We start from the raw sequence: 14,821 nt of genomic DNA, 5'->3' as shown, positions 1-14,821 counted from the left end.
CTCTCCAGGGATGTCAGGGACAAGATTGTAGACCTACACAAGGCTGGAATGGGCTACAAGACCATCGCCAAGCAGCTTGGTGAGAAGGTGAAAACAGTTGGTGTGATTATTCGCAAATGGAAGAAACACAAAAGTACTGTCAGTCTCCCTCGGTCTGGGGCTCCATGCAAGATCTCACCTCGTGGAGTTGCAATGATCATGAGAACGGTGAGGAATCAGCCCAGAACTACACGGGAGGATCTTGTCAATGATCTCAAGGCAGCTGGGACCATAGTCACCAAGAAAACAATTGGTAACATACTACGCCGTGAAGGACTGAAATCCTGCAGCGCCCGCAAGGTCCCCCTGCTCAAGAAAGCACATATACAGGCCCGTCTGAAGTTTGCCAATGAACATCTGAATGATTCAGAGGAGAACTGGGTGAAAGTGTTGTGGTCAGATGAGACCAAAATCGAGCTCTTTGGCATCAACTCAACTCGCCGTGTTTGGAGGAGGAGGAATGCTGCCTATGACCCCAAGAACACCATCCCCAACGTCAAACATGGAGGTGGAAACATTATGCTATGGGGGTGTTTTTCTGCTAAGGGGACAGGACAACTTCACCGCATCAAAGGGACGATGGACGGGGCCATGTACCGTCATATTTGGGTGAGAACCTCCTTCCCTCAGCCAGGGCATTGAAAATGGGTCGTGGATGGGTATTCCACCATGACAATGACCCAAAACACACGGCCAAGGCAACAAAGGAGTGGCTCTAGAAGAAGCACATTAAGGTCCTGGAGTGGCCTAGCCAGTCTCCAGACCTTAATCCCATAGAAAATCTGTGGAGGGAGCTGAAGGTTTGAGTTGCCAAACGTCAGCCTCGAAACCTTAATGACTTGGAGAAGATCTGCAAAGAGGAGTGGGACAAAATCCCTCCTGAGATGTGTGCAAACCTGGTGGCCAACTATAAAAAACGTCTGACCTCTGTGATTGCCAACAAGGGTTTTGCCACCAAGTACTAAGTCATGTTTTGCAGAGGGGTCAAATACTTATTTCCCTCATTAAAATGCAAAACAATTTATAACATTTTTGACATGTGTTTTTCTGGATTTTGTTGTTGTTATTCTGTCTCTCACTGTTCAAATAAACCTACCATTAAAATTATAGACTGATCATGTCTTTGTCAGTGGGCAAACGTACAAAATCAGCAGGGGATCAAATACTTTTCCCCCTCACTGTATTTAAACACTCTCTGATTCTGTAAGTGTGTGTGCAGTGTTTCCCCTATATTCATTGGTGTATTGGTATATTGGCGGTGTTGCCGCTACTCCAAAATAATTTGTAAAATATTTTTCAGGATGGTAAAACGTTTTCAGTATTAACTTAAACGACTTAAACTAGGTATCAAATATGTAGAAAAGATAGTGGAGATGTATATATTTTCAAATAAGATCATGTTTGAGAACTAACAATCACCAAAATAAAAACTAGACCGTCAGGGAGAATCTAAAATGTGAAGGCATTGGGTCCCCCATTTGATGTTATAATGTCTGAGCCACTCAGGTAACATAAGAACACGGCATAATGTCTGAGCCATGATAAAATGATAATATAATGTCTGAGCCATGATAAAATGATAATATAATGTCTGAGCCATGATAAAATGTGTAGAATTTCAGGAAACTAGCTTTAAAACAGCAACATGTTGTCTCTGTGGCCAAGAGGGGTGCCTGTAAAATGGAGCTCGGAGACAGCGCCATTTGCCATGCCCCGAAAACCACGTCGTCGTCCCCACGCTAATTTTGCAACCGCTGCTGAAAAATATCCTAGGGGAAACACTGTGTTTGTGTCTGTGTGTGTGATATTGTGTGTGTAGGATGACGTAACCATCCTGACTGTCTCCGTACCTCTCCTCCTCCTGACTGTCTCTGTCCCCCTCCTCCTCCTAACTGTCTCTGTACCTCTCCTCCTCCTCCTGACTGTCTCTGTACCCCTCCTCCTCCTGACTGTCTCTGTACCTCTCCTCCTCCTCCTGACTGTCTCTGTACCCCTCCTCCTCTCCTGCTGTCTCTGCCCTGACTGTCTCTGTACCCCTCCTCCTGACTGTCTCTGTCCCCCTCCTCCTCCTGACTGTCTCTGTCCCCCTCCTCCTCCTGACTCTCTGTACCCCTCCTCCTGACTGTCTCTGTACCCTTCCTCCTCCTGACTCTCTGTACCCCTCCTCCTGACTGTCTCTGTACCCTTCCTCCTCCTGACTGTCTCTGTACCCTTCCTCCTCCTGACTGTCTCTGTACCTCTCCTCCTCCTCCTGACTGTCTCTGTACCTCCCCTCCTCCTGACTGTCTCTGTACCTCTCCTCCTCCTCCTGACTGTCTCTGTCCCCTCCTCCCCTCCTGACTGTCTCTGTACCCCTCCTCCTCCCTGACTGTCTCTGTCCCTTCCTCCTCCTGACTGTCTCTGTACCCTCTCCTCCTCCTCCTGACTGTCTCTGTCCCCCTCCTCCTCCTGACTGTCTCTGTACCTCTCCTCCTCCTCCTGACTGTCTCTGTACCCCTCCTCCTCCTCCTGACTGTCTCTGTCCTCCTCCTGACTGTCTCTGTACCCCTCCTCCTGACTGTCTCTGTACCCCCTCCTCCTCCTGACTGTCTCTGTCCCTCCTCCTCCTCCTCCTGACTGTCTCTGTACCCTCTCCTCCTCCTGACTGTCTCTGTCCCCTCCCTCCTCCTGACTGTCTCTGTCCCTCTCCTCCTCCTGACTGTCTCTGTACCTCTCCTCCTCCTCCTGACTGTCTCTGTACCTCTCCTCCTCCTCCTGACTGTCTCTGTACCTCTCCTCCTCCTCCTGACTGTCTCTGTCCCCCTCCTCCTCCTGACTGTCTCTGTCCCTCCCTCCTCCTCCTGACTGTCTCTGTCCCCCTCCTCCTCCTGACTGTCTCTGTACCCCCTCCTCCTCCTCCTGACTGTCTCTGTCCCCCTCCTCCTCCTGACTGTCTCTGTCCCCCTCTCCCTCCTCCTCCTGACTGTCTCTGTCCCCCTCCTCCTCCTGACTGTCTCTGTCCCTCTCCTCCTCCTCCTGACTGTCTCTGTCCCCTCCCCTCCTCCTGACTGTCTCTGTCCCTCTCCTCCTGACTGTCTCTGTCCTCCTCCTGACTGTCTCTGTCCCCCCTCCTCCTCCTGACTGTCTCTGTACCCCCTCCTCCTCCTGACTGTCTCTGTCCCCCTCCTCCTCCTGACTGTCTCTGTACCCCTCCTCCTCCTGACTGTCTCTGTACCTCTCTTCCTCCTGACTGTCTCTGTCCCTCCTCTCCTGACTGTCTCTGTCCCCCTCCTCCCTCCTGACTGTCTCTGTACCCCCTCCTCCTCCCTGACTGTCTCTGTACCCTCCTCCTCCTGACTGTCTCTGTCTCTCCTCCTCCTCCTGACTGTCTCTGTCCCCTCCCTCCTCCTGACTGTCTCTGTCCCCCTCCTCCTCCTGACTGTCTCTGTCCCCCTCCTCCTCCCTGACTGTCTCTGCTCTCCTCCTCCTGACTGCGCCCCCTCCTCCTGACTGTCTCTGTACCCCCTCCTCCTCTCCTGTCCCTCCCCTCCTGACTGTCTCTGTCCCCCTCCTCCTCCTGACTGTCTCTGTCCCCCTCCTCCTCCTCCTGACTGTCTCTGTCCCCCTCTCCTCCTCCTGACTGTCTCTGTCCCCCCTCCTCCTCCTGACTGTCTCTGTCCCCCTCCTCCTCCTGACTGTCTCTGTCCCCCTCCTCCTCCTGACTGTCTCTGTCCCCCTCCTCCTCCTGACTGTCTCTGTCCCCCTCCCTCCTCCTGACTGTCTCTGTCCCCCTCCTCCTCCTGACTGTCTCTGTCCCCCTCCTCCTCCTCCCTGTCTCTGTCCCCCTCCTCCTCCTCCTGACTGTCTCTGTCCCCCTCCTCCTTCTCCTGACTGTCTCTGTACCTCTCCTCCTCCTCCTGACTGTCTCTGTACCCCTCCTCCTCCTGACTGTCTCTGTCCTCCTCCTGTCTGTCCCCTCCTCCTGACTGTCTCTGTACCCCTCCTCCTCCTGACTGTCTCTGTCCCCCTCCTCCTCCTCCTGACTGTCTCTGTCCCCCTCCTCCTCCTGACTGTCTCTGTCCCCCTCCTCCTCCTGACTGTCTCTGTACCCCTCCTCCTCCTGACTGTCTCTGTCCCCCCTCCTCCTCCTGACTGTCTCTGTGTCCCCTCCTCCTCCTCCTGACTGTCTCTGTCCCCCTCCTCCTCCTGACTGTCTCTGTGTCCCTCCTCCTCCTCCTGACTGTCTCTGTCCCCCTCCTCCTCCTGACTGTCTCTGTCCCCCTCCTCCTCCTGACTGTCTCTGTCCCCCTCCTCCTCCTGACTGTCTCTGTCCCCCTCCTCCTCCTCCTGACTGTCTCTGTCCCCCTCCTCCTCCTCCTGACTGTCTCTGTCCCCCTCCTCCTCCTCTGACTGTCTCTGTCCCCCCCCTCCTCCTCCTGACTGTCTCTGTCCCCCTCCTCCTCCTCCTGACTGTCTCTGTACCCCTCTCCTCCTCCTGACTGTCTCTGTCCCCCTCCTCCTCCTCCTGACTGTCTCTGTACCTCTCCTCCTCCTCCTGACTGTCTCTGTCCCCCTCCTCCTCCTGACTGTCTCTGTCCCCCTCCTCCTCCTGACTGTCTCTGTCCCCCTCCTCCTCCTGACTGTCTCTGTCCCCCTCCTCCTCCTGACTGTCTCTGTCTACCCCTCCTCCTCCTGACTGTCTCTGTACCCCTCCTCCTCCTGACTGTCTCTGTACCCCTCCTCCTCCTGACTGTCTCTGTACCCCCTCCTCCTCCTCCTGACTGTCTCTGTACCCCTCCTCCTCCTGACTGTCTCTGTCCCCCTCCTCCTCCTGACTGTTTCTGTCCCCCTCCTCCTCCTGACTGTTTCTGTCCCCCTCCTCCTCCTGACTGTCTCTGTCCTCCTCCTCCTCCTGACTGTCTCTGTCCTCCTCCTGACTGTCTCTGTCCTCCTCCTCCTCCTGACTGTCTCTGTCCCCCTCCTCCTCCTGACTGTCTCTGTACCCCTCCTCCTCCTGACTGTCTCTGTCCCCCTCCTCCTCCTGACTGTCTCTGTCCCCCTCCTCCTGACTGTCTCTGTCCCCCTCCTCCTCCTGACTGTCTCTGTCCCCCTCCTCCTCCTGACTGTCTCTGTCCCCCTCCTCCTCCTGACTGTTTCTGTCCCCCTCCTCCTCCTGACTGTCTCTGTCCCCCTCCTCCTCCTCCTGACTGTCTCTGTCCCCCCCTCCTCCTCCTGACTGTCTCTGTACCCCTCCTCCTCCTGACTGTCTCTGTACCCCTCCTCCTCCTGACTGTCTCTGTACCCCTCCTCCTCCTCCTGACTGTCTCTGTCCCCCTCCTCCTCCTGACTGTCTCTGTACCTCTCTTCCAGCTGTGATAAGAGTTTCTTTGAAGCCAAAGACCTGCAGCAGCACATGAACAAACACTTGGGACTCAAGCCCTTCCAGTGTCAGGTGGGGAATATTCATTATTAGTAGATTATTAAGTTATATTATTAGGTTGTATTGTTAGGTAATGTTATTATAATGTTATATTGTAATGTATTGTATTCCAACAGATGTGTGGGAAGTGTTACAGCTGGAAGAAAGACTGGTACTCCCATGTCAAGTCCCACAGTGTGGCAGAGCCTTACAGGTGAGTCACCACTAACACGTTCTCAGCCGTCGCTTTCAAAAACCACACAGACACCAAGTCAGCTTCCAAAAGTCGACAGTCAAAATATGAGAGCCAGTTTTCTCTGTTCGAATGAGTGAGACGGGGTTGGTTAAAGCCCATTTACAACTGTTTCTAGATAATATTTGATTGATTTGTTAATGCTTCTCTGTCCTGTAGGTGTAGTGTGTGTGGTAAGGAGTTCTTTGAGAAGGCTCTGTTCAGGAGACACGTGAAGAAGGCTACGCATGGCAAGAAGGGCAGAGTAAAGCAGAACCTAGAGCGAGCGTGTGAGCACTGTGGCAGGAAGTTCACCCAGCTCAGAGAGTACAGGCGGCACATGAACAACCACCAGGGTGAGACACACACACACACACACACACACGTAAAGCCACAATCTGTCATTCTTCAGCCTAATGGAAGCCCCCCCCCCCCCCGCCAGGTTGGTTTGCTATAAACCTGAGGGATGGGGGGCTAGAGAAACGTAACCCATCTCTGAGATGGAGCTGTGTGGTCCTCTGTAGCTCAATTGGTAGAGCATGGCGCTTGGAACGCCAGGGTAGTGGGTTCGATCCCCGGGACCACCCATACGTAAAAATGTATGCACGCATGACTGTAAGTCGCTTTGGATAAAAGCGTCTGCTAAATGGCATATTATATTATGCACGCAAGGACTGACGGTCAATGAGAGCAACATCTCAAGCACGTTTCAGATGCAAACCACACTGTTCAACTGGATGTAAATATTGTCTCCATCCAACAGTAAAAAGTACTCAGTGATGCTATAGAGGTGAGTTCATTGGGCAGCTGGAGAATAAGGGGACTGTACTGCAACGTAGCGCTGAATGTTTCCCTGTCTTCTAACACCCGTCCTCTTCTCTCAGGAGTCAAACCCTTTGAGTGTCTGACGTGCGGCGTAGCCTGGGCCGACGCCCGTTCCCTGAAGCGCCACGTGCGCACCCACACCGGCGAGCGCCCCTACGTGTGCCCCGAGTGCCAGGAGGCCCACATCGACGCCCGCTCCCTCCGCAAGCACATGACCAAATACCACGGCGACCACCTGCCGGGGAAGATCATGCTGGAGAAAGATACGCTACAGTTCCACAACCAGGGTACTCAGGTCGAACACGCCGTCTCCATCCTGGCGTCCGATCTCCCCCCCGAGCTCAGGCCCGCACAGCCGCCGCCGGCCGAGGAGATCGAGACGGTGCTGATCACGGAGGAGACGGTGGAGGCTGTTGAAGCGGTTCAGGCTGTACAGGGTGACGGGGTCGCGACCTTGTCGGACCAGAGTATAATGCAAGTGGTGAACTATGTGCTGTCCCAGCACAGTGTGCTGCCCGGGGGGGTGAAGATGGAGGAGCAGGAGGGTGATGAAGGGCAGGAGGGTGATGGAGGGCAGGAGGGTGATGAAGGGCAGGAGGGTGATGAAGGGCAGGAGGTTCTACAGACCATGGAGGTAGAGGTGGCACACATGGCAGAGGTGGAGTGATGTGACAAACGGCACCTAGCAGACTGACAGACAGACTGACTCAGTCACTAGGCCAGGGTTTCTCAAACTCGGTCCTCAGGACCCCAAGGGGTGCACGTTTTGGTTTTTGCTCTAGCACTACACAGCTGATTCAAATAACCCAACTCATCATCAAGCTTTGATCATTTGAATCAGCTGTGTAGTGCTAGGGCAAAAAAAACTAAATGTGCACCCCTTTGGAACATCTGTAACTGTCATTTCCGGCAATCTAGAGAGAAAAAATGGCCTTATGATAAATAAAGTTTAAAAAAATAACTTATTTTATTTTGCGTAGTGGCGCAGCCAGTCCACAAGGTGGCGCAGCTCCCCTCTTAAATGTTTTGGGGGAGAACCCTGTAGTTTCCCTGATGCAGGTGGACAGGTGCAGTGACTCTAGGGCTGTGTGGTACTCTGTCCCCTATGTGGTGCATTACCTTCGACCAAGGGCACTATGTAGGGCACTATGTAGGGCACGAGGTTCCGTTTGAGAGGAACCCTAATCCTAACCCAGGTGGATTGACCGGTAGACTGAACACAGGACTGTCAGTCTGCTGGACCAGTTCACTCTCCTTGTGTGGAGTAACAGGTCATCTGGGGGTTCAGTAGGGCGCAAAGGAAACACATCTGTGTTGTTATTGGACAAATTCAGGTACTGCCTTGCTGTTTTCTGACTATTGACCAGGCCCCTGCTCTGCCTCAACCCAGGGACCTGATCATCCTTCTGTCTACAGTGGGACAGAAGGGTACATGGTTGACTTTATTTTTGACTGAATGTGTACATTGAATGAACTGAGTTTTGACTTTCTGCTCAGTCCAATCTTGTGTATAATGTGTAAATAGCGACAGTAATTAAAAATATTCTGAATTAATAATCAAGGTTTATTTGCTGCATTCATGAGTTACCAGATTGTTGAATCTCAGGAGAGATGTTTGTTTCATAGAATTATAAAATAAAACAGTTTAATCCAGACGCATTCACTTTTTATTTATTTCTCATGTAGTACACTTGTTTCTAGCCTTGTTTTAAACCAGCCTGATCTGTGAGCTCACATTGGTCAGTCTGGCCCCCCAGGCTGGTTACAGAGCTCTTGTTGTGAAACCCCTCCCCCAGGCTGGTTACAGAGCTCTGTTGTGAAACCCCTCCCCCAGGCTGGTTACAGAGCTCTTGTTGTGAAACCCCTCCCCCAGGCTGGTTACAGAGCTCTTGTTGTGAAACCCCTCCCCCAGGCTGGTTACAGAGCTCTTGTTGTGAAACCCCTCCCCCAGGCTGGTTACAGAGCTCTTGTTGTGAAACCCCTCCCCCAGGCTGGTTACAGAGCTCTTGTTTTGAAACCCCTCCCCCAGGCTGGAAAGGTAATACACATAGTTTATATGAATCTCTTCTGCCTTTCTCTCCAACCCTGAGGAACACAGTGTACCGACTGACTTCGTACTGCCAAGAGGGTAACCAACAGTCATCCCATATGAATACATGAATGATTATTCTGCTTTAGATGACACACAGTGGGGAGAACAAGTATTTGATACACTGCTGATTTTTGCAGGTTTTCCCTACTTACAAAGCATGTAGAGGTCTGTAATTTTTGATCATAGGTACACTTCAACTGTGAGAGACGGAATCTAAAACAAAAATCCAGAAAATCACATTGTATGATTTTTAAGTAATGAATTTGCATTTTATTGCATGACATAAGTATTTGATCACCTACCAACCAGTAAGAATTCCAGCTCTCACAGACCTGTTAGTTTTTCTTTAAGAAGCCCTCCTGTTCTCCACTCATTACCTGTATTAACTGCACCTGTTTGAACTCGTTACCTGTATAAAAGACACCTGTCCACACACTCAATCAAACAGAATCCAACCTCTCCACAATGGCCAAGACCAGAGAGCTGTGTAAGGACATCAGGGATACAATTGTAGACAAGGCTGGGATGGGCTACAGGACAAAAGGCAAGCAGCTTGGTGAGAAGGCAACAACTGTTGGCGCAATTATTAGAAAATGGAAGAAGTTCAAGATGACGGTCAATCACCCTCGGTCTGGGGCTCCATGCAATATCTCACCTCGTGGGGCATCAATGATCATGAGGAAGGTGAGGGATCAGCCCAGAACTACACGGCAGGACCTGGTCAATGACCTGAAGAGAGCTGGGACCACAGTCTCAAAGAAAACCATTAGTAACACACTACGCCGTCATGGATTAAAATCCTGCAGCGCACGCAAGGTCCCCCTGCTCAAGCCAGCGCATGTCCAGGCCCGTCTGAAGTTTGCTAATGACCATCTGGATGATCCAGAGGAGGAATGGGAGAAGGTCATGTGGTCTGATGAGACAAAAATAGAGCTTTTTGGTCTAAACTCCACTCACCGTGTTTGGAGGAAGAAGGATGAATACAACCCCAAGAACACCATCCCAACCATGAAGACTGGAGGTGGAAACATCATTCTTTGGGGATGCTTTTCTGCAAAGGGGACAGGACGACTGCACCGTATTGAGGGGAGGATGGATGGGGCCATGTATCGCGAGATCTTGGCCAACAACCTCCTTCCCTCAGTAAGAGCATTGAAGATGGGTCGTGGCTGGGTCTTCCAGCATGACAACGACCCGAAACACACAGCCAGGGCAACTAAGGAGTGGCTCCGTAGAAGCATCTCAAGGTCCTGGAGTGGCCTAGCTAGTCTCCAGACCTGAACCCAATAGAAAATCTTTGGAGGGAGCTGAAAGTCCGTATTGCCCAGCGACAGCCCCGAAACCTGAAGGATCTGGAGAAGGTCTGTATGGAGGAGTGGGCCAAAATCCCTGCTGCAGTGTGTGCAAACCTGGTCAAGACCTACAGGAAACGTATGATCTCTGTAATTGCAAACAAAGGTTTCTGTACCAAATATTAAGTTCTGCTTTTCTGATGTATCAAATACTTATGTCATGCAATAAAATGCAAATTAATTACTTAAAAATCATACGTGATTTTTTGGATTTTTGTTTTAGATTCCTTCTCTCACAGTTGAAGTGTACCTATGATAAAAATGACAGACCTCTACATGCTTTGTAAGTAGGACAACCTGCAAAAATCGGCAGTGGATCAAATACTTGTTCTCCCCACTGTGTGTGTGTTTATGTTTAACATTTCAGAAGAGCAGATGACCAGTGAGTTTAACCATTTTTATTATCCATTACAGTGATTGTTGACACTATGAACATGAAATATACACACTCCCAACAGCATTTGATAACTAGGGGTATTTTATTTTTTGGCTTATATGAAAATAAGTACATTGCAATATATTTACAATACATTGTACAAAAAAAATAAGGAAGAGCAGATTACAGTACTAGGTTCTGCTTTCAATGTACCACCAGCATGACATCACACTAGGGTCACGATCTCTAGCAGCTCAGTGATGTACGATTATATAGAACTGTGTTCATGGCAACACTACTCAGACCGCTTGTAATATAACAGTGAGAACAATGACTTGTGAGAGGACCCAGATGTATTAATTTGAATGAATACAAATAACCCTAAACCCCCTTACTGTCCCTTTATTGCTTTTAACCAATGCGCTATTTTTAGCCAAATCCTTTGGGGTTTTTTTTGTCAAGTATTTTCCTTTTTTTGGGGGGAAAATACTTAACAGAGCATGTAGCGTTTAGAAAATAACTATATAAAACGTGTATATACAATGATCTCAGTAAGTTTGGCCATCAATCAAGTTAAAACGTAACAAATAAAAAAAGTTTACGAAATGTGGTTCCAGAAATCCAGCAATTCTGCAACTTGTCTCAAGCATCGTTTGCAATATAGAAATACAGCCCAGTAAATGTTCAACAGACCCCCAAAGACTACACCAGGGTTATATGTAGGTGGCAGAACAAGCAGGTAATGTCTACACCCCAAATGGCACCCTATCCCTATATATAGTACACTACTTTTGACCAGAGCCCCCTGTAGTGTATAGGGTGCCATTTGGGACACAGACAATAAGAAAGACAAACACCATCACAATCAGTCACGTTATTGATACCACCATCACAATCAGTCACGTTATTGATACCACCATCACAATCAGTCACGTTATTGATACCACCATCACAACATCGAGGGCTATGAGCATATTGAGTTACTTGTTCATTTCAGTTACTGAGTAATGAGAAACGTAAATACTTCCGGTACAACGGTTTGTGTGATGATGCATTATCGTCATTCACATAGAAATACAATAGGTACTTATAAACACGATGGTTTAACTAACACTAGGGTTAACATTCCCTAAATTCCCAGGTTTTCTGGACATCCCGGAGGGTTATCACAGGCACAGCAGTAGCACAATCACCAACCAACAGCACGTTATTAACATCTTCTCTCTGACAGGAAGTCAAATTAAAATATGTATCTTGAAGTGTAGACAATCAAGACTGACTTGTTACAATCAGGTCAAAACAGTGTTGTGAACTAAAAAAACAACAGGCAACCATAACAGTCCAGTATCGAGCAGCAGAGACTGGGATTCAACCCAACGTGTGGTATAGAGACTTTTAAAGGTTCTTTAAGGTTGTCACTAGTTACCACAGCCACAAAGTCAAAACGGCGGTGTCGTAAAAGTTCATGAAAACAAAAATGTGCTTTTTGGTCTTAATTTAAGTTTAGGCATAAGGTCAGCATTGTGTTTGGGTTTAAAATCAGATTTTTAAGAAGATAAATTATAGAAATAGGCAAGGGTTTGGCCATAATTATGACTCGGTGGCTAGGGTAACTAGTGACGACCGTAATTTAGGCTTGAGCTGACATATACTATATGACTATTTATCCATTTTTGGCATGTATTTAGCAGTGTGCGCAGTACCAGTATGTCCACTAGAGGCCGCCACTAGCCCGTTTTAATGTGAGGTTCTTCTAGGGGGCTCGCGCTAGCCTATGGCAGTTAAGAGACGTTTACCAAGTGAGTCAACAGCAAGATTGAAGCACTGACATAAATACATGTTTTTTTATCTTCATTTTGAAGGTCTTAACGTCAAGGTCTTAAATCTTGGCTGTCTAGTGTGTTGCTCTATAAGCGCGCTTTGGATTGAATCTCGGCCAACAACAACAACAACAAAGCCCCCAAAAGTTTCCTCTCAAGTCGTGCTTTAACATCGGAATGGATTATGAACACTATTATAAAACAATATCAAAGCAATCACAAAAGCATTTCTTAAGTGCTTTGTCTCAAGAAATTTGATAAAAAATAAAGAAATGTACCTTTTTTTCTAAAACACCATCTCTCGCATCCTCTAGCTAATGAAGGCTTTAAAAAAATAAACACTACAAAATAAGTGCATTTTTCTTTGCATAGTATTTTGCTCTATAGGATATCTGAGTTTAGGACTATCTGAGCAGAGCACTTTGAAGCAGAGATTTCCTAGTTCTGTCCTGTGATAGGAGAGTGGGTTGGTCAACAGGTGTATCATATAAGAAGGGAACAGAGACAGGGCTTCAATCCAAGGTGCATTGCTGAGAAGTGTACTGCACTCTACTTTTAAAGGTAATACAGTTGAAGTCGGAAGTTAACATACACCTTAGCCAAATACATTTAAACTCTGTTTTTCACAATGCCTGACATTTAATCCTAGTAAAGATTCCCTGTCTTAGGTCAGTTAGGATCACCACTTTATTTTAAGAATGTGAAATGTCAGAATAATAGTAGAGAGAATGATTTATTTCAGCTTTTATTTCTTTCATCACATTCCCAGTGGGTCAGAAGTTTACATACACTCAATTAGTATTTGGTAGTATTGCCTTTAAGTTGTTTAACTTGGGTCAAACGTTTCGGGTAGCCTTCCACAAGCTTCCCACAATAAGTTGGGGGAATTTTGGCCCATTCCTCCTGACAGAGCTGGTGTAACTGAGTCAGGTTTGTAGGCCTCCTTGCTCGCACACGCTTTTTCAGTTCTGCCCACAAAATGTCTATAGGATTGAGGTCAGGGCTTTGTGATGGCCACTCCAATACCGTGACTTTGTTGTCCTTAAGACTTTTTGCCACAACTTTGGAAGTATGCTTGGGGTCATTGTCCATTTGGAAGACCCATTTGCGACCAAGCTTTAACTTCCTGACTAATGTCTTGAGATGTTGCTTCAATATATCCACATAATTTTCCTTCCTCATGATGCCATCTATTTTGTGAAGTGCACCAGTCCCTCCTGCAGCAAAGCACCCCCACAGCATGATGCTGCCACCCCCGTGCTTCACGGTTGGGATGGTGTTCTTCGGCTTGCAAGCTACCCCCTTTTTCCTCCAAACATAACAATGGTCATTATGGCCAAACAGTTCTATTTTTGTTTAATCAGACCAGAGGACATTTCTCCAAAAAGTACGATCTTTGTCCCCATGTGCAGTTGCAAACCATAGTCTGGCTTTTTTATGGCGGTTTTGGAGCAGTGGCTTCTTCCTTGCTGAGCGGCCTTTCAGGTTATGTCGATATAGGATTCGTTTTACTGTGGATATAGATAATTGCGTACCTGTTTCCTCCAGCATCTTCACAAGGTCCTTTGCTGTTGTTCTGGGATTGATTTGCACTTTTCGCACCAAAGTACGTTCATCTCTAGGAGACAGAACGCGTCTCCTTCCTGAGCGGTATGACGGCTGCGTGGTCCCATGGTGTTTATACTTGCGTACTATTGTTTGTACAGATGAACGTGGTACCTTCAGGTGTTTGGAAATTGCTCCCAAGGATGAACCAGACTTGTGGAGGTCTTGGCTGATTTCTTTTGATTTTCCCATGATGTCAAGCAAAGAGGCACTGAGTTTGAAGGTAGGCCTTGAAATACATCCACAGGTACACCTCCAGTTGACTCAAATGATGTCAATTAGCCTATCAGAAGCTTCTAAAGCCATGACATCATTTCCTGGAATTTTCCAAGTTGTTTAAAGGCACAGTCAACTTAGTGTATGTAAACTTCTGACCTACTGCAATTGTGATACAGTGAATTATAAGTGAAATAATCTGTCTGTAAACAATTGTTGGAAAAATTACTTGTGTCATGCACAAAGTAGATGTCCTAACCGACTTGCCAAAACTATAGTTTGTTAACAAGAAATTTGTGGAGTTGTTGAAAAAACGAGTTTTAATGACTCCAACCTAAGTGTATGTAAACTTCCGACTTCAACTGTATGTGCTGACATCTGCAGCGTTTGTAAAAGCGATCTCTGTGAACGTCAGGGAAATTGCCTTTACAGGCCCATTGTTGCAGTGCACTTTTCGACAACTCGCCTTAGATTGAAATTCCGGCCAGAGTGTCTATTCCCCCTCCTCCTTGATGCGTTGCTGCTTGTTGCGTCGGGAGTCCAGGTCGAAGGAGAAGTCGGACCAGTCGTCGCGCGGCGGGAAGGAGATGGTCTGGCGCAGGGTGAAGCGCACCGCGTCGATGACCCGCTCGCCCCGGGCCTCGGAGGACCCTACGCTGACGGTGGAGGCCCCGCCGGAGGTACGTAGGATGTGGGGAGGAGGGGAGAACTCCATGCTCTGCCGGTGCTCCATGATGCCCTTCCAGATGACGTGCTGAAACTCCTGGGGGATCTTCAGCCGGGACAGGTCCTGTGGACGGGGACGACATCACACACCTTTGGGTTAGTCTTTTCTCTCTCAGGCTAGGCTCAGGGCCCCAGGCGGC

General features: G+C 48.5%; 2 protein-coding genes across 8 annotated transcripts in view; one reads left to right on the top strand and one right to left on the bottom strand.

The window, feature by feature from the left end:
- Positions 1–7,310, top strand: part of LOC121534177 (zinc finger and BTB domain-containing protein 11) — a 30,530-nt gene extending 23,220 nt beyond the window's left edge. For both annotated transcript variants that reach the window (XM_041840718.2, XM_041840717.2), the window contains exons 9-12: positions 5,389–5,470; positions 5,575–5,651; positions 5,850–6,025; positions 6,554–7,310. In XM_041840718.2, the coding sequence (XP_041696652.1) occupies positions 5,389–5,470; positions 5,575–5,651; positions 5,850–6,025; positions 6,554–7,161 (943 nt within the window). In that variant the 3' untranslated portion in view covers positions 7,162–7,310. The remainder of the gene's footprint in view (positions 1–5,388; positions 5,471–5,574; positions 5,652–5,849; positions 6,026–6,553) is intronic.
- A 6,947-nt stretch (positions 7,311–14,257) lies between these two features.
- The window catches only part of LOC121534176 (tumor protein 63-like), a 111,699-nt gene continuing 111,135 nt past the window's right edge, over positions 14,258–14,821 (bottom strand). For 5 of the 6 annotated variants that reach the window (XM_041840711.2, XM_041840713.2, XM_041840712.2 and 2 more), the window contains one exon: positions 14,258–14,745. In XM_041840711.2, the coding sequence (XP_041696645.2) occupies positions 14,449–14,745 (297 nt within the window). In that variant the 3' untranslated portion in view covers positions 14,258–14,448. The remainder of the gene's footprint in view (positions 14,746–14,821) is intronic. The other variant, XM_041840716.1, reaches the window with a different exon arrangement.

This window comes from Coregonus clupeaformis, unplaced genomic scaffold (assembly GCF_020615455.1).
Source record: "Coregonus clupeaformis isolate EN_2021a unplaced genomic scaffold, ASM2061545v1 scaf0008, whole genome shotgun sequence".
NCBI classification, from domain to species: Eukaryota; Metazoa; Chordata; class Actinopteri; order Salmoniformes; family Salmonidae; genus Coregonus; species Coregonus clupeaformis.
Note: the sequence above shows the minus strand (reverse complement) of the source record. Positions and strands in the feature narration are given on the sequence as shown.